The sequence below is a fragment of the Cavia porcellus genome, unplaced genomic scaffold (assembly GCF_034190915.1).
Source record: "Cavia porcellus strain 051 isolate PalLab524CR breed Dunkin Hartley unplaced genomic scaffold, mCavPor4.1 scaffold_29, whole genome shotgun sequence".
Taxonomy (NCBI): domain Eukaryota; kingdom Metazoa; phylum Chordata; class Mammalia; order Rodentia; family Caviidae; genus Cavia; species Cavia porcellus.
This window is the reverse complement of record NW_026947512.1, coordinates 19,101,213-19,118,776: the sequence shown is the minus strand read 5'-3', so window position 1 is coordinate 19,118,776 and position 17,564 is coordinate 19,101,213. Positions and strand designations below refer to the sequence as shown.

Here is a 17,564-nt window from a genome sequence, read left to right as displayed (position 1 = left end):
GCCACAACCACCTCTGCCTACAAAGACTGTATTCCAAGAACATTTTCACTGCTATGCAAAAATAGGAAGCTACCCATCTACCCTGTTTTCTAAGCTGCTTCTTAAAAACAAAACGGCCTAGACTTCAGTCTTGTCAGAAGAAAAAGCAGATCTTTGACGCTGACAAATTACAATTTTGGGGCTTTCTTCCTGGTATACTATAAATCCTGCAGCTGGCAATCTGGTACAGAAGCCATATGCAAGAAATTTTAGGAAATCTGTGATGACAGAAATGCATCTAAGATAATTTTTTTGTTGGTGGTGGTATTTTTTTTTTAAAGACATGGTCTTGTAGTGCCAGTTAGCCTTGAAGTCACTCGTGTAGCCCAGGCTGGCTTTGAACTCAGAGCAATCCTCTGCTTCAGCTTTCCAAGTGCTGGAATTATAGGCATATGCCATCGCACCTGGCTAATATGAGTTTCTTGACCTCAAAGAGATTACATTCTGGACAGAGCATCAAACCACACAAGGGAAACGATAAGTAAAACATCAAAGTTTAGGAGCTTAGAGTACTTGCCTGACATAAATAAGGCCCTAGGCTCCTTGCCTAGGACCATAAAAAAACCAAAAAGTTAAAGTTCCTAATCAAATACAAACATAACAGTACTCATAAGTGCTATGGAAGTTCAGAAGCAGAGAAATCTCCACTGACCAGACTTGAGTGTTCAAGAAAGACTCCCTGGGGGAGGTGGACTGAGAGTGGGACCTAAAGTGTAGGACCGACAGTGTCTTCACGGTAGCAAACAGAGAGAGGAGACTCTAGACAAGGACGCATCATGGACAGAGGCTTGGGGACAAGAAGAGGACAACACTGGCTGGCTCTGTCATTAGAGAAGTGGATGGATGTGGCTGAACCAGTCTGCAGCATGTTCAGGGATTTTTAGGGAAGGTGTGAGCCCCGCATCCCTTCTGTACTGAAGATCTTTCCATTGTAGGGTCCTCTGCTGTCAACAGGAGGCCCCTGGAAGCCCCATGTGATGGTCCCATGGCTGTCGGACAGTGCTCCTTCAGCTCAGGGTAGGATGAGTTGGACAAAGGACAGAGGGGGAGACACATGGCTCCTTTGCCTTCGTCTCCTGTGACAATGACAGTAGAGGAGGGAATGCAGGGTGGCCTTGAATTATAAGAGCCTCCATCCAGGAGCTCAGGAATGCTAGGAGGCAATTCCAGACAGGATAAGAGTCAGGTTCTGGAGCCAGGATGCCTCATCTGTATCCTGGACTTTTTGTATCACGGCCTCCATTTGTATCCCTCGCTGGATTTGTCACCCCGAGACCTGGCTTCCCCACCTGTAAAACCGAAATAGGAATGATGTACATTCCTCATAGAACTGTGGAGAGCTGAGTTAATGCATCTCAGGAGCTTCACTCATTGAGTTCACAAGTGCACATGGTGAGTGCTGACAAGGGTGAGCTAGGAGTAAGGCCATGGTGGCACTGGGGTACCCTGCTTGGATGCTTGGTGGCGAGGGGACACCACGTCCATCATTTAGTTTTGTAGTCCACTCTTTTACCTGGGAACTCAGGGAAATTCAAAGCAGCTTCTTTTCATTACAAAAGACCTACTTTTTCTCAAAGAACATGCAAGAGAGGACACACTGGGGCTGGGGATTTAGCTCAGCGGCATAAGCACCTGCCTTGCAAGCAGGCGGTCGTGAGTTCAATCCCTGGTACCGATAAAAAGTTAAAAAAAGAAAAAGAGAGAGAGAACACGCCACAGGGATGGGTTTATAGCAGCAAGAGGAGAGCTCTCTGCACAGCAGGAGCACTTGAACAGTGTCATCTTTTAATGAGAGATGAAACAAACCAAGATGGCAAGGATGTGGTGGGACATCACTTCTGTTCTTTTAAAACCAGAAGCGGGCTGGGGATTTAGCTCATCAGCATAAGCGCCTGCCCTGCAAGCGCGTGGTTGTAAATTCAATCCCCAGTACCAAAAAAAAAAAAAAGAAAGAAAGAAACACAGGAGAAATGACACTTAAAGGACACACTTAAAGGACACTCTATACCACAGAAAATTGGAAAACAGCCACAGAAAGACTACAAAAATGGACGAAAGAGAAGACCGAAACAGTCACACCATCAAATGGAGCAAAGAAGAGGCTGAGAGAGATGGACATCCTGATGGCCTGCCTATTTCTTGTGCCTGGTGGAGGACCTCCAGTTTGACCTGGCAGTCCAGCAGTGCACAAAAACTCTAGTCTATTCCATACTCATAAAAATGAAGTCAAAACAACAGTTCTGGGTTCTGTGACTGTTCCTGGTTCTAGGAAGAAGCCTGGATGTTTGGGCACTGGGTGATGGGCACTGGGGAGAATGCAAATCAAGCAGAGGGTGGACAGCAAGGACTCAGAGACTTACTCAGGAACTTGTCGGCCACATGCCACGGACACAGTGGGGACCATTGAAGGTTTCACAGAGGTTTTTGCTTCCACAATTTTCAAACTTAATTCAAACATTTTCAGAGGTATAAATTACAAGCAAAGAAAGAAAGTATAATGAAGTACAGGCAGGCCCCTTACTCTGCTTCAACAACCACCAACGTTTAGCCTGCACCAAAGGGCTTTGATCAGGGACTGGCAGAATGACATTTATGTCTGAGAAAGATCCCTCTAGCTGCTCTGCAGAGGATGGTAAGGCTGGTGCAGGGCTGGGTACACAGGGATCATTGGGTGGCAGCAAACCATTCATTCACTCACTCACTCATTCATTTGTTCATTATTTCCTGAGTCCTGCAGTCTAGCACTGTTTCTGGTGCTGAGGATTCCAGATAAATAAAGCATCTGAGGTTCTTAGCACCTTGGTAGGAGGGGCAGCAGGCAAAGAGGGAAATGGAGTAAGCCAGAGTTCCAAGTGTACAAGAGGGATTAGGTGATAGAGGAGTCTGGGGAGCAAGAGGCCTTACACTGAGTGGCCAGGGAGGACCCTGTCTGTGCTCCTAGAACAGCAAGGAAGTCAGAGTGGGCCAGAGCAGATGGGCCTGGAGAGGCCAGGAGAGCAGATAAGTTTGGGCTAAGGTAGCAACAGTGGACATGGGGAGAACTCAGTGTGAGAGAGATTTAGGAGAGACCCAGCAGCATTAGATAATGGAAGGGAGTTGCAATAAACAGTGGGGGTACAAAGATGACTCAGACTTTGGGCTTGAGTATCTCAGTACATGAAGATGCCCTTCTGGGGCAGGGAGGAGGGGTTGTGGAGGAAAGTCCTGACTCCCATATGGGTTCTCTCCCAGCCTTCTCAAGAGAGGTCTTGGGACAGAAAGCCACTTCTGCCACCAGCTCCCATCATGAAACCAACTACTCAGCAGGTGCTGGGTTGACCCATTGCCTCAGGCAATCCAAGTGACCATCCACCACTGCCACCAACTCAGCTCCAGTTCTGGTTGCCCAGAGCACTCCCAAGAACACTTCTGAGTCGAGTTTCATTTGCTTGGGCAGGGGGGACTAGAAGGAGATGCTGTGACTACTAACCATGGCCTTGGGGAAAGGGTGGGTGCATGGGGCCATGCGAAGAAATATGGTATCAGTGGTGGATTTTCAAGGACTGATCTTGTCATGACAGAAGAGGATACCTTCTATGTTAGGTCAGTGTCTCAGCATTTTATGACTCTGCTCAGCCCAAAGCCCCATGGTCTCAGAGGACTCAGCCTCAGAAGGCTTAAGGTGTAAAGGGACCAGGATTTGGGTGCGAGGCAATTTACAGGCCAGGCTCAAAGGAAGTCTGGAATGAGAACATTCATTATACCATCATTTGGTGACTTTTGCATGGTGCGCACATCTATTAGAAGAGACATAAAAGGTGTCATCTGAAGGTAGCTTCAGTGGAGAGAAGGAAAAGCTCCCCAAATTCAATCTAAACAGCAGATCTGAGTGGTTAGAACAGGTGTCTGTCTCCATGAATGGCTCCTCTTGCTTTAGCCTGCTTTTTAGCTTTTTATTATCTGTCCTTGCTGCACCTGGCCCTAGAAGGGCATTTTTCTCAGCTGTCTATTTTGGTGTATTTTTTGAGGGGAGGGACGGGCATTCGGGGTCATTGTCTGGGAATGAGTCCTGGACAGCAGGAGGCTGCGGCTCTCACTCTCCTCCTTGTCATCTGTCACCCAGCGAGGGCAGCCGGCAGCTAGGCGGCGGACTGCCTAATGAAGACAGAGGGTGCTTCCGGCTGTGCCCAGGTGCCGCTTCCCCATTAACAGAGGTGACATTCCGAAGCACAACTCATTACAGAGTAGACATTGGACAGGGCTGGGACACGTATTGATGGCAGCGGGGCCAGCCAGCGTCTGTCCCAAATCCCTTTGCCCCTGAGCGAGCAACGGGGAGAGAGAGAGAAGCATCCGGAGTGTCAACACGGCAGGTCCCTCACTTTGCAGAGAAAAATGAATTCGTGCCTCCCCTATCATTGAGGACAAGTAATTCTCTCTGCTGTTTGCAGACCTGAGGGATTTTAGCTTCAGGTCTGCCCCATGGTGACCCGCCCCCAAACAATCCACTCATCCCCCATCCCGCAATCCCATCCCCGGCCCAAGACTGGCGGTATTGTTGGCTGGGGGACAGGGGTGACTGGTCCTCTAGATTAGATCTGGGGCTTAAGCCTGTGGAGCTGTCCTCTGAGACTGGGAAGTGGGCCCCACTGTGTGGCCAGGAGGTACGGAGGCCTCTGGAGACCTTACAAAGAGCACGTGGACATCCCCAAAGTCGTCCAGAGCTCCCTCTGGCATGGCACAAGAGGTTCCCTCGGGCCAAGCAGAGCCCGTGCAACCAAAGGAAGAAGCAGGGTTCCCCGCACATGCACACCCCACTGGGCCCGGCGCCCCGCCGCCCGCGAGGTCCTGTGCGCGTGCGCACTCGGCTCCACTGCCGCCAACCCCTCCGCAGCGGGGCGCCCCCGCCCCCGCGCCACTCGGTTTTAAACCCGCAGCAGACGGAACTCGACTTAAAAATAACTATTTTGACAGTTCCCATGTAAACATGTGAGTGACGCGTGGGGTTGTTTTTCCTTCACACTCCCCCTATCCTACACTCCCTCCCTACCCCAGCCCCCAACTCGGCTGAGATGATGGGACAGCGCCGCCTGCAGGATGCTCCCCGAATTGCAGCAGAAGAAAGTGACTGAACTACTGAGCACGCAGTTTGGAGCGGTGGGGTGCACACAGCCCCAGCTCATTGCATTTCGGGGAAAATGTATTTCTACGCTATGTCTTGTCTGGTACCTTGCATTGGAGACATTATCTAGGGCATATTGAGCTACTTTAGTAAGACATATTCAATTAATTTTGACTCGTATTAAGTGAATCACTCTTCTGTGCCCAGCACTGTGCTGGAAGCAATGGGTTGTAAAATATGCAAAATATGTACTGGACATTTGTAATTCTTCTTCCAACTAACCTCTCTGGTTAACTCGAATTGAACTCCTACTTTGGACTAGGCACAGGGCTAAGTAGTCACTTGAGAACACACCACCTGACCTGATCTCCCCAAAACGAGATGGCCTTGCTGTGGTCTGCATTCAGCATACGGAAAGATGGCAGGAAGAGGTGGGCACTGTGGTGGAGAACCGGAATTAGAACCTGAGTCTTATTCTCTTCCAGGGTAGCGAAATGAGCAGAAGGGAGGAGGCAGAGTTCAACCCACTCTACAAGTAGAGAAACAGAGGCCTAGAAAAGCAAGATGATGTGTCTATGCGGTCACCGGAGCCAGAGCCCCAGCACAGCACCTCTGGGCTGCCCGCCTGTACCCTCTCCTTCATCTTCCGGCTGTGGGCAACGTGGTGTGAAAGGTGGGGAGAGTGCGTCATGTCTTTGAGTTTATCAACTATCTCTTTGGAAGAAGCACAGAGGGAAAAGTCAGAGGAAAAGAGAAAGAAAGGAAGAGAAAAAGAAAGGGGATCCGGAGGGTGGGCAATCACATATTCATATGTGCGGCAAACATGGCTTTCACGCTCAGAGCTCCCAGCCAGGCTCCTTCTGCACCCTCTTCCTGAACTAAGCAATGCCCTTGGCTGCTTGGCCAGCGGCCTGCTGATACTCTCGTTCTTTTCCTCCTTCCAAACAGAACCCACACGAGAAGACCTCTGATGTCACTGTCACCAAAGCTGTGGGACAAATGCCTGGTAGCAGTTCAGTGCTTGCTTCCTGCCTAGATTACAAACCCTGGGGAGCAAAGCCTAAAATCCAAGCAAGGAAGCACTAAGGAAATGTCAGGTATCAGACTCCTGGAGAAGAGAGGGATTTGGGAGCAAGGGGCCCACCTGTGACGCAAGAGGCTCCACACAGCACTGCTGGCCAGGTCACTGCTAGCTCTGTGTGTATGTGCAGCTGTGGCAGAAGTCTGCAAGTGATGGCACAGAGAAGGGTCCTTAGGTCTATGTGGCCTGAGCATACTTTTCTCTCCATCCTTCAGGGCTCTGCTGAAATTCTCTCTCCTCTAAGGAGCCTTTCACGATCCTTCTCCACTCTGAGAGTCATGGTCTTCCAGGCCCTGATACTTGAAGCTCTTTGCTGGTATTCTGTTGATAGAAAAGGATTATTATACCATTCAGTATATGAACTGTACACCAGAGAACATAAGATATGTGACCCAGCTTCAGAGATAAGTTGAGTCTCTGTCTCACAGTTTAAGTGGTGTTATGATATAATAATTCTTTTTTAAACAACTTTGCTAGTATACAATTCACATACCATATGAAATAATCATCTTTTTTTTTTTTATTCCTTTTTTCCTGTACCTGGCATTGAACCAAGGGCCTTTGCACTGAGCTACAATCCCAGCCATTTTTCAAAATTTTGAGACATGGTCTCATTAAATTGCTAATTTTCCTAGGCTAGGCTTGAATTTGCAATCTTCCTGCCACTCCAGAGTGCTAGGATTATAGGCGTGTACCACCAACCTGGCTATAATCCTTCTTCATATCACATGATCTTATGGCGTCTTTCCCTCCTTATAAGCCTCCCTTGTTTCATCAATGGTATTGACAGGCCTAAGCAAAGTCTTTACTCCATCTTAAATTTGTCTCTGTAAGAACATAGGCTCATATTGTGGTCCTAAACCATCTCCCCCATACCCGCTCAGCATCCACTTCTGCCAGCTTTACCCCATTTCTGAGAGAGTAGGCAGGAGGCTTGGCTTCCCTCAATTTATAGATAGCATAGATGAGGCTGTGAGTTGCAGGGGTGCAAGGTGTCCCCCAAAAGCTTCCCCTAGGCCCCATCACCTCACTTACGTTTAGACCCCAACTCTTCCCCCTTCCAGGCTCCATTCTCCCTTTTCTCTGCAGAGTTGTTGGAAACAAATGTTTAGCTTGTGTTGCAATGTATTCCAGTGTGAAATAAACACGGATGCCCCATCCACCCTGACAGCATAATTCATTTACTGCAAAGGGATATAATAAAGTCTGTTTATTACAGCAATTAACAGAGCAGTGTTTGTCGGCATGCTTTTCAGTGGTGGCCAGAAAAGTGCTTACTCCAGGTGCACAAATTTGAGAAACCATGCAACTTGAGCCAAAACGAAACCAATTAGAGGCTTAGTAAATGGGTCTCAGCCACCCTCAGGAACATTAACCATCCAGAATTCAGTTCGGCAGAGGAAAAACCTCAATGCAGGGCTTAACAAGGTATAGATTGCTACTCTTCTAGATTAAGACATACACCTGTCTTCAGGTCATGGTGTTGAGGGTGTACATGTAATGTACTCCCCAACCCAGCCACCCAGGTACAAGGTTCAAATCTCACTGACCTATACAGGGGCATCTATGTGGGGGAACATTAGCACCATTGACTCTCAGGGATCCCCTGCCACTGCAAAGAAGGTGGGGACATAGGAAGAGGACCAATGGTTAGGCCAGGGCAAAGAGACAGCAAAATAACAGCGCTAAGATAACTTTTGTTAAACATTGCCTTCAAGGGCATCAAGAGCTCAGGCTCCAGACTGGGGCTGCAGCTCAGCAGCAAAGTTCTTGCTACCATGCATAAGGCCCTGGGTCTGATCCCAGCACCGCAAGGGAAAGGGGGAGACCTCAAAGTCCTAGAGGGAACAGAGCTGTCTAGGTTAAGGGGCATATGCTTTCTAGCCTGCAGCATTTATACTCTCTTGCTTTGAGTAGAAAGACTGGACAAAGACATGAAGCCAATTGTCCTAGTTCTTTGGTAAAGAGACAGAAGAAAAGAACGTCTTGGTTTAGATTCACCAGTGTCCTGTGTATTTGGCTGCTAATTACTAAACTTAGTTCTCTAGCCCTTTTCCAGAAGTGGGAGTTGGCTTATACCAACAGGACATTCCTTAAAACCAGGTCTGGTTTCCCCAGGACAGTAGCGCCAGTGTCATGGCTGGCTAGGGAGACATCTCAAGCTTGTGGCATCTCTTTGTGGCTTCTCTATAGTGCCTCCCAGGGCAACCAAGGGAGTTTTGATCTCCCAGAAACATGAAACTGGGTGCTCAAACTGGGTAGCAAACCAAGAGTCAAAAGTGCAGAGACAAAGCCCTGTCCAACAGATTCCCATAACTGAGGGATGACTTAGAAGGTTCCCTTTTCTGGGAGAAGGTGTTGTGTTGAGGGATGAGGGCAGAAGGCAGTCTGGCCTCTCTGGAACGGAGAAAGCGCTTTGAGCATCATGAACAAGGGGATAAAAATAGCAGTGTTGTCATGGCAACAGAGGCTGGGAGAGTCCTGAGGATCTGGCTGGGTCCTGCCATCTCCCCCTCCTGTGCCTTCCTCCTGCCCCTCAGATGGAACACAGGAATGAGCTGGGGGAAGAAGCAAGCCTGCCCCAGAGGAAAGTAGACCAGCAGCCCACAAGAAAACCCTTGAATTCTAGAGCCTAAGGGTTTCTGCCAGATTCCAAGCTTCCCAGATCTGAGGGCTCCTGACTTTTGGAATTCCTTATACCACTTAGCAGAGCTCCTCTGGGGATGCCATGGGCAGAGGTCTGCCCCCTGGGCTCCTCTGTGAAAAGACAGGGTTTCTGTTTTCTTTTCTCACTCCATGGTTCTGGCCCAATGGAAATTTAGCAAAAGAGACACAGACAGGACTGACCAGCCACAACACCCCCAACATGGCAGGCACTGACCACTCCAGGGATGGCCAAGGAGTCAGGAGGAGTCGCTCAGGCAAGCCAGATGCCCTGGTCCTAAACTGTTTCACAACATGGACTTGGGAGCTGTGTTTGCACTGGGAACAGGCTGACGATAACAATAGCTGTCTCTTGCTTGCGTACTGGAAGGACAGCGTGCATTCCATCAGAAAAGATCCCGGTTCTTGGTTCTTGTGCTCTTTTCTGCCCAATTTCCTACTTGGCACAGCAGCTACTTTCAAGATGAACATCAGACTTCCCAGACCAGCCTATCATGAGCCCATTGCATAGAATCCAGACATTCTCAGCATTGGTGAAGGCCTTTCTGCATTGTGAACACAATGACTTCTCCAAAAGCCCAAATCATACCTAGACACATCCGATACAATGAGCTCTTGTAATGTGTGCCTTCTTGTGTGGTATGGAGGGAGCAGAACTTAGTGCCACCTTTGTGGAGGAGGCTGGGAGAGAAGATGCAATTTGCCACAGACAGGAGTCAGTCACGCAGCAGCACTGGGGTCCTGGAGCTCTCCATGCAAAGAGGATCATCAGGGATGACCTACCATAGGCACATCCCCAACCACTGGGAAGGATGCAAGTTCATTCTCTGCACAGGTGAGTTCTGGCCTGAGGCACTTTCCTTGCAGAGGGCAAGGGACACTTCTATCCACTCAGAGATGGATGTGTGGGCAGCTATGCAAAGGCCCAGGGGTCACATAACTGGGCAGGGTGCTGGCCCTTGAGATCCAGTCTAAATCTTGAGCATCTGAGGTGATGGTGAAAAGGGAGAGAGAAAAAAGGGAGGGAGGGAAATGGGAAGGAAAGAGCACAAAAGCAGCACCTATGGTGGCCTAGACAGGGTCTAGAGCCAGAGTCCAGGCTACTAGACTTATTCTGCTGGGCCTGGCTATGGGCAAGAGGAGAGGACATACGGGTCCTGGCTACAGGATTCCCATAAAGCTCAAGGGGACTTGCTTTCCCTGTCACTCCCCCTCCATTTCCCAGCTCTGTCATGCCACCTCTGCCCACCCTATCCACAGATTTGCCACCTGTACACAGTGCAGCTGCTGGGCACGGGACGCCTGTAATCGCTCTGCTTGTATGGCCCTGAGGCTCTGCTTCCCAGACCCACAGAGCCCTGGACTCCAGCGGGACTCACAGGATGTAAGTTCAATCTTTTATGGCCGAAGAGTCTGAAAACAGACCCTGAGGAGAACAAGGTCACAGGATCTGCAGCGTCCAAGCAGGGCTGGAGCCTAAGTCCCCCGTTCAGGGCTCTCTGCGCCCCACTGTACCGCCTCATGAAGATTTCAGTTAGTTTAATTATTTTTCATATTACAAAAATAACAAACTCTCTGTATATAGCCATGGACCCATGTACTACATTCAAAAGGCCCCTCCCTGGGGGTGAAGGCAATGACATTCTAATAAAAAGCCTGCAACCTGAGACAGAGGTCCCTTGGGGTTCATGAGACTCAAGTCACAAGGACCACAAGCACCATTTACATTTCCTTGTCCTGCATTTAACTGCTCACAGCCCAAGAAGGGAAATAGGCACAGGACAGAAGTCCCCCCTTTAGAGATGGGGATGCTAGGCCTCCTACCCTTCTGCAAGAAAGAGGCGGTACCATACCACAAAAACAAACCACAACTTCCCCACTCCCACCACAGGATCATCTGTCTGTGCACCCCACCTCTAGAGCAGTCTCCAGAAAAAGACTACGGGGTGGCCTTTACTTGAGCAGGAGATCTGAAATGAAAGGGGCACAATTAAGGGCCGAGAATTTGGCTCATTGGCATAAGCGCCTGCCTGGCAAGCATGAGGTCATGAGTTCGATCCTCGGTCCAAAAAAAAAAAGGGCACAATTAAGATAGAAATGGTGTCACACACTGAATCTGTAATCTCAGCACTCTGAAAGGTCACAAGTTTGAATTCATCCTAGCAACCTACTGACTTAAGGAAACACTATTTCAAACAAAAGTAAAAGCAAAGAGCTGGGGATGTGTCTCAGTGTGAAGGCCTTGGATTCAATCTCCAGTCCTTGGGGGATAGGGACAAAAAAGCAAAGTTACCCAATGAAATGTCTGGGAAAAAGTGAGACCTAGGAACATGAAGCCAGGCCCACCTGGAAAGGAGCAGCAGGCAGAGGAACCCGGGCTAGAAGTCAGAGGCCCCGGCACAGCCCTATTCTGGGCAGACCTAGGGCCACTTTGGCCCTTTTGGGTTTTCACCTGCCGAGGCCCATCCAAGGGCACAGATTTGGGAAGGGGTTTCCAGGCTGCTTACTAAGAAGGTGAAAGGGGAAAGTCCCCCTCTCCCTGAGAAGGAAACTAAGGGAGAAATAGCACAGAGCTTGTAGCTGCTGCTGCCTCCTCCACCGGCCATTTTTGCTGTAGCCCTGGCCCCAGCTTTAGCCCTGCACTCGGAAGCCTTCACCTTGGGACCCTAGCCATGTTCCCATATGCTGATACCCGAGATAGCCAACGTCCTTCCAGGGCCGAGGGAGCTCTCCTGGGGAAAGCAGTCCTCTGAGCCTGCTCCCTGCCAAACCCTGCAACTACCACCCCTGCCAAGGGCTCAGAGGTGCACACAAAGAAAGCTGTCCTCTGTCACCCTCTCGAAGCTCCAGGAGCCTCTGTTCTCCACTCTCTTGACCTTTCCTCCAGGGCAGCTCTGTGGTTAGGACAAAACATCCAACACCTCTGCGTTCCAGGGATACAATTTCATCCTGCATCACAGCGGTGACATCTCACAGGCCACCACGAGGGACACATGCACTCCAGGCGGGCTCTCTGGCAACTCTGTCAAGGCAGCTCTCTAAAGCTTTTGTGCATCTCTTTGCCTCACCCAAGGCCTCTATTGCCCATGAGGACAAAGAACCAGGGAGGATTTCTGCTGGCCCTTTCAACCTCACTGGGTTGGATGGCTGAATCTTACTGTTCCCTTGAATGAAGGACTTCTGTTTATAATTCTTTGAATATAAATGGAAATAACAGATTGGAGGAGGCTGGAGCTGAGGGGAGGCAGGGGCAGACTTGGAAGATGGAAGAAAGAACTCTTAAGCTGTGCTTGAGCCTCACCAAGGCAACCTTGACCCCACCAAATCCGCCCAAAGGACAGGAAACACTCCTAGCACTGACATAAGTTGGGCAGGTGACACTGTCAGATTCTGAGGAGTGGCAAAGAGGCCTGTGCCTTCTCCAGTCACCCAGAGAGGCCCAGGATAGGAAAGCAGACCCTCCTCTCTTGGGGCACTTGCCTCTTTTACCAGGCCACCTGTTTATGTCAGACAAGCAATTCTGTCCCTGGATGCCAGTAGGGGTGTGACTGACCCTGTACCGACAGTCTCTGTGCAGAGAAGACAGCTGGCTTGCAGAAGCATTAGAATCGGTCTAACAGGTCTCTATCCAGGCTCTCTTCTGGCACCTGAGGGGTCCTGGTTCAATGATGAAATGGTGGTGGAGGTGGGGTTCTTTTGCTTCCCACCTCTTGGAAATGGGCTTGGAGTGGGAGGGTCAAGACTGAAACGGGACGGCTGTTGGAATGGGGAGATGAGTCCAAGTCTGAAGTCCCAGAGATCCCCCTACTCCAGTAGTTCCTCTGAAGGTACCACATACAAGCATCACCCTCCTCGATGGTTCCTGAGAAGGTGAGGTGAGGCAGAGTTAGGAAATAAAGGGAAGGAGGACACAGTTTAGTCAGAAAAGGGGCCCCACAGTCTGGTCCCTGGAAGACAGTTCCTGAAGGGTGTCCAGCACGTGGGGGACAGACCCCTCACATTTGTACTGCTGCCAGAGGCTCAGACATCATGGAAGCAGGGTGAGGGCCAGGGCTGTGGACAGAATGCCCCACTCAGCATCCGCCTCTCTCCTCACCTCAGATCTGGCCCACATGGCCCAATAAGATGCTGCAGGGGCTGAGAAAGACTCATTTCCCAGGGTTGTGGTTGTTCCAGGTCCTGGGACCCAAGCAGAGGCTCCGTCTTTGGTTTGAACTGGCTATCCCACTCCTCAAGCCCTGAGGCCACCTCCAGGGTCTCTGCTAGAGCAGCCAGTTTCCTGTTTAGCAAACAGCTTTCCTCACACAAGGCAGAATAAGGCAAAAGTCCCTGAGCAGAGCCCCGAAGCCCTCAGGGCCGGTGCAGAGCTTTAGGTCTTGGCTTCCGTAGGGCTTCTGTCTCTGGAAGGCAACTGAGAGGCCTTGGGATTCCTCTTGTGTGACTGGGACCTCACCAGAGAGGTCTGAGGACCAGAAGCTAAAGGACGCATGGGCGTGAGTAGGCCTGGGAGGCACACGGGAGGCCAGTGCCCTCAGGTAAGAGTAGGCCAGCAGAGCACCAGCTCAAACAAGATTTAGAATGCTTGAGGCTCCTGCCCCAGCCTTGCAGGAATGACAGCCTCAGGCCTGTGACCTGCTGCAGGCTAACAAAGGGGCCCTGGTTCTGCTCACACTGCTGTTTCTCGTTCTCTGTGGACTTCTTCCTTCTTCCTCTTCATCTTGCAGAAGCCGTGGAGGCCACAGAAGCAGACAAAAGTGAACTGGGGCATGCCCTGGGCCAGGCTGGGCAGGGCTCACCAGAGATCTACAAGGAAAGGCAGGGGAGGAAGAAGGGTGGGAGAAAGGCAGGAAGAGAAAAGCAAGCTGGGGTTAATGTTCCCGGAATTCTGTGGACTCCCAGAAACTCCGGGGCTCTGCCTGCCACCTCACACCAGCTCAGAGAGCCATGCCACTCAACAAGAACCTCTGAACCTCCATTTCCCAAGCTGTCAGGAGCTGATGTCAACAAAGAGAAAGCCCAGCTGCCGCCTGCTACATCCCTTAGCCTCTGCCTCATCTCGTCCACGCACTGTGGTGGGGGACAGGAAGTAAGCTGCCTGGGTTCTGACTTGTACCACCTTACATGGGTTCCAGGTGGGGCTTCCATGTACTCCTTTAGGTCTCATGTGACGATCCAGAGGTGGGACTTTGTGGAACTTTGGGAAAAGTCCTTCACCCAGCGCAGTATCTATGTTGATAGCAGGAACCAAGTCACACACACTGCCCTTCCTTATCCATGCCAAGCTGTCTGACACCTTACAGAAATCCACAGGGAACAGTATACATCTTTTGACTGCTCAGAGTAACACACAGCAAAGAGAGTTCTTTTAGCCATCAGGCTGTTTTATTTAGTGCTTTGCCAGGCAAAGGGCTTGGAAAGTAGGTACAAAAGGAAAGACATCATTTTTTTTTCCCCTACCCAAAAAAGGTCAGTCTGGAGTGGAGACTGAGGCCAGATTTGACCCAGGGGGGCAGCGTCCCATTTCTGGATGATCTGACCCTCAACATGAGTCAGTCAAGGGCTGCTCTGGTATCTGGGGATGGGACGCTGGCTCTCAAGCCAGAACTCCATTCTCCATTTGTATTCCCCTAGCTTCGTCCACCTGCGCATTCCTCCAAGTCACCTCTGCCGGAGTCTGCAGCAGAGGAGCCCTCGAGTCAGCTCGGGCAGGGAAGCCAGGAGCTGAGGAAGGAGGGTACCCTGTGTCCTGGGTCTGGTGGGAAGAATACGGGCAGCAAGAAGGTAAGTGACAGCCAGTGCTGAGGGACAGGAAGGCCCAGGCTAGGGCAGAGGCTGCAGGGATGTCCTATGCCCCACACGCAGGGCACACCTGCAAAGTGGCTTCCTCCGCTATCTCTGAGGAGCCTGAGGTGGCGCAGGTGAGGCACCTCTTGCCAGTCCCCCAAGCCTGGCCCTTGGATGAATCTCCTTCATATTCTCCAGGTAAGCCTGAGGCCCTTAGCAGGAGCAGCGCCTGCCATGGACCTATCAGGGTCCTATTAGGATCATGCCTCCCTCCCCTCTCCCACTCTCAGCATCCCAGTAACACATCTAATAGCTGTAATTAATAGGTGCAATGCATTTCCAGTGGCCAGCTGGGTGGCAGGAGGCCCAGCTTGAGTCAGCATGGGTAGGTAGGCTGTTATTTAATAACTTGCTTTCCAGTACCATTTATACACCCACTCTGATAGAGTATATATAGTGAGCAGAGAGCAACCTCCAGAATATATATAGTCAGAGCCAAGATACAACTACTATATTTCTAGATCTGTCTACTGCAGTTATCTCTGGGTCCCTCCCATGGCAAACCTAGAGAGAGACAGGGAACCAAACTGAGACTTAGGAAGCCTGGGTTCCATTCCTGGGGGTGGGGGGAAATGCTAGATCTCTCTTGCCCCTCCTGTCCTCAATTCAGCATACCAGAAGGTGAATCAAGGTTTAACACATAGACCCCAAACCTAAGGGGCTAGATAGGCCATAGGACCCTTTACCTGGTCGGGAAAACTGGAGGGAGAGCACGTGGGTGCCTGGGTGCCAGTATCAGTAAGGTACACACTTGGGGCTGGAGGTTTAGCTCAGCAGCATAAGCTCCTGCCTTGCCAGCAGGCAGTCATGATTTTGATCCCCAGTACCGATAAAAAGAAAAAAGACCAAAAAAAAAAAAAGAAATGCACACACTTCTGTGCTGGGGATATAAACATTTCCAGGATCACAGAATTGATCCGGGAAAGGAACTCACAGCTGAAGTCCTGCAAGTAGCTTTGGCCATTCCAGCCCCACTCAGGTAGAGGGGCAGCTCGAGGTCTCTGGATACAAAGATCCTTGTCCTTTTGCCCCTCACCACATGCCTAATCTTTCTTCAGAACAATGAAATGTATATTCTTCAGTGACTGCTTCCCTTTGGAGGCCTTGGGATTTTTTGCTCAGCCTACCACGGCAGAGAAGATTGGGGTAGGAACCAGATCTACATGGTACGCTTGAACAGCCCATTAGGGCTGAAGCTTAGTTGCCCTAGTAGGATTCCTGGGTCCTGGTTATTCCTCCAAGCTCTGGAGGCAGCCTGGGCTCTGTCTGTGGTGTGGTCACTGAGCTAGTTTCCAAAGTGGGGAACACATGGACCAGAGAAATCCATCTCATACCAGTGTCTCTGCCTGATTTGGGCGCTCTGTCCTCCTCCCTTGGAGCCCCAACCAGTGGGCACCTGAAAAGCCCCTTTGCCATGGCTGCGGGCTGAGCAGGAGCCCTGACTGCTCTCTTCCTGGTCTTTATCCTCATACTTAGCAGTGGGCTTCAGCAGCATCAGCTGGAGATCCCCAGAACAGACCCCACTCATCTCTGCTCCTCCAGAACTCTCCTCTCCATGCTTGTGATCCAGGAGGGATGAAGCAATGGAAAGAAAGCGCCTAGAAACCCATAACTGGCAGGGCAAGAGGCATGGAGTGGCCACCAGTAAACCCCCTGTCCCCAACCTACTTCACCCCACTGTTGGTTCAGCTTACTGCAGGCCCTGGCCCTGGCCCTTCCCCCATCCTCCTCTCTGGCTTCTCCCCAAGACAGTCAGGGTCAGAGATGCTCCTTGGTCCAGCCAGCTTTGTGGGAGCTGAGAAGAGACGCCAGGCCCCAGAGCAAGCCATCCTCCTGGCATCCCTTCCCTTGGCCTTCACCTTACCCCTCTCTCTGCCACACACACTCTACGGAGCCTCTGACCCTAGCACAGGGGCAAAGATGGGGTAGCGGGCTGGAGGTAGCTTGAACACATGGAGGAAATAGAAAGACAAGACTTGGGTAAGGCCAGGGACCTTACACTCCTTGGTGTCTCAGATTTCTGCAATGCCCTCCATCCAAGTAGGCGGCAGTGAGAGTGGAAGGGTAGGAAGATAGTCACAAGTTTGGGACTTGCCAGGAATTGCCTGGCCAGCAAGAGGGAAAGTGTCTCTCCTACCCACCTCCCCCCCAAAAAACATACCCCCAACCTCCCACCCCAGGTAAGGGGCAAGAGGGAAGTGACCCAGTGAGGGGGGCATTCCCAGAAAATGCAGAGCCCACCACCCCCACCCTGTGGCCCAGCACCCCGCCTCAGTAATTAAAATATGAATTCACCTTCCCTCCCTGAGCCATTCATCACTGCGAGGGGAGCAGCTGCAGCTTAGGAGACCGGATTTGGGGGATTAGCTCGGGTGGTGGAGCAGACACACCAGGAAAAAGAATTAAAAGGAAGGGGGTGAATTGGGTTTTCTCTCCTCATCTCCTCCCTCTCCCTCTCTCCTGCCATCCCTGAGCCTTGCACCCCACCCTTCCCCTAAAGCCTGGCCTCTGCAGGTTTCTGGGAATTGTAGTCTCTGTGGAGGTGTTGATAAACAGGGAGGCCAGGGGTGGGTGGTGGCACAAACTACAGATCCCAGGACTTCTCTCCAGAGTTGGCAGCAGCCAGGCTGGGCACAGGCCTCCAGTCTGGGAGAAGCCGGAGTTCTCCTTAGAAGTTAACTCCTTCTCAGCCTGCGGGAGACTGAGCTCCTTCTGTCCGTGAGAGTCAAGCGCTCTGAGGCCTCCGTGGCCTTCAGGCCTGAAGCCCCCTGGTTTCCTGCTTGCGTACAGAGAAATGGGTATAAGCAGGAGGGAAAGAAATAAAGAAAAGGAGGC

The 17,564-nt window shown here is 50.9% G+C and overlaps 2 protein-coding genes across 2 annotated transcripts in view; both read right to left on the bottom strand.

The window, feature by feature from the left end:
- The window catches only part of Lemd1 (LEM domain containing 1), a 40,515-nt gene extending 34,042 nt beyond the window's left edge, over nt 1–6,473 (bottom strand). Inside the window, exon 1 of the mRNA XM_063240210.1 lies at nt 6,285–6,473. Within this exon, the coding sequence (XP_063096280.1) occupies nt 6,285–6,429 (145 nt within the window). The 5' untranslated portion in view covers nt 6,430–6,473. The remainder of the gene's footprint in view (nt 1–6,284) is intronic.
- A 943-nt stretch (nt 6,474–7,416) lies between these two features.
- Nucleotides 7,417–13,653, bottom strand: Blacat1 (BLACAT1 overlapping LEMD1 locus). Its single transcript, XM_063240214.1, has one exon. It carries the CDS (start codon nt 13,651–13,653, stop codon nt 13,552–13,554), a length of 102 nt encoding a protein of 33 aa, XP_063096284.1. The 3' UTR covers nt 7,417–13,551.
- Nucleotides 13,654–17,564: the final 3,911 nt, after the last annotated feature.

Excerpts from the sequence above, each read along its gene's own strand:
- Blacat1 (XM_063240214.1), bottom strand. The coding sequence starts at position 13,653 with ATGCCCCAGTTCACTTTTGTCTGCTTCTGTGGCCTCCACGGCTTCTGC.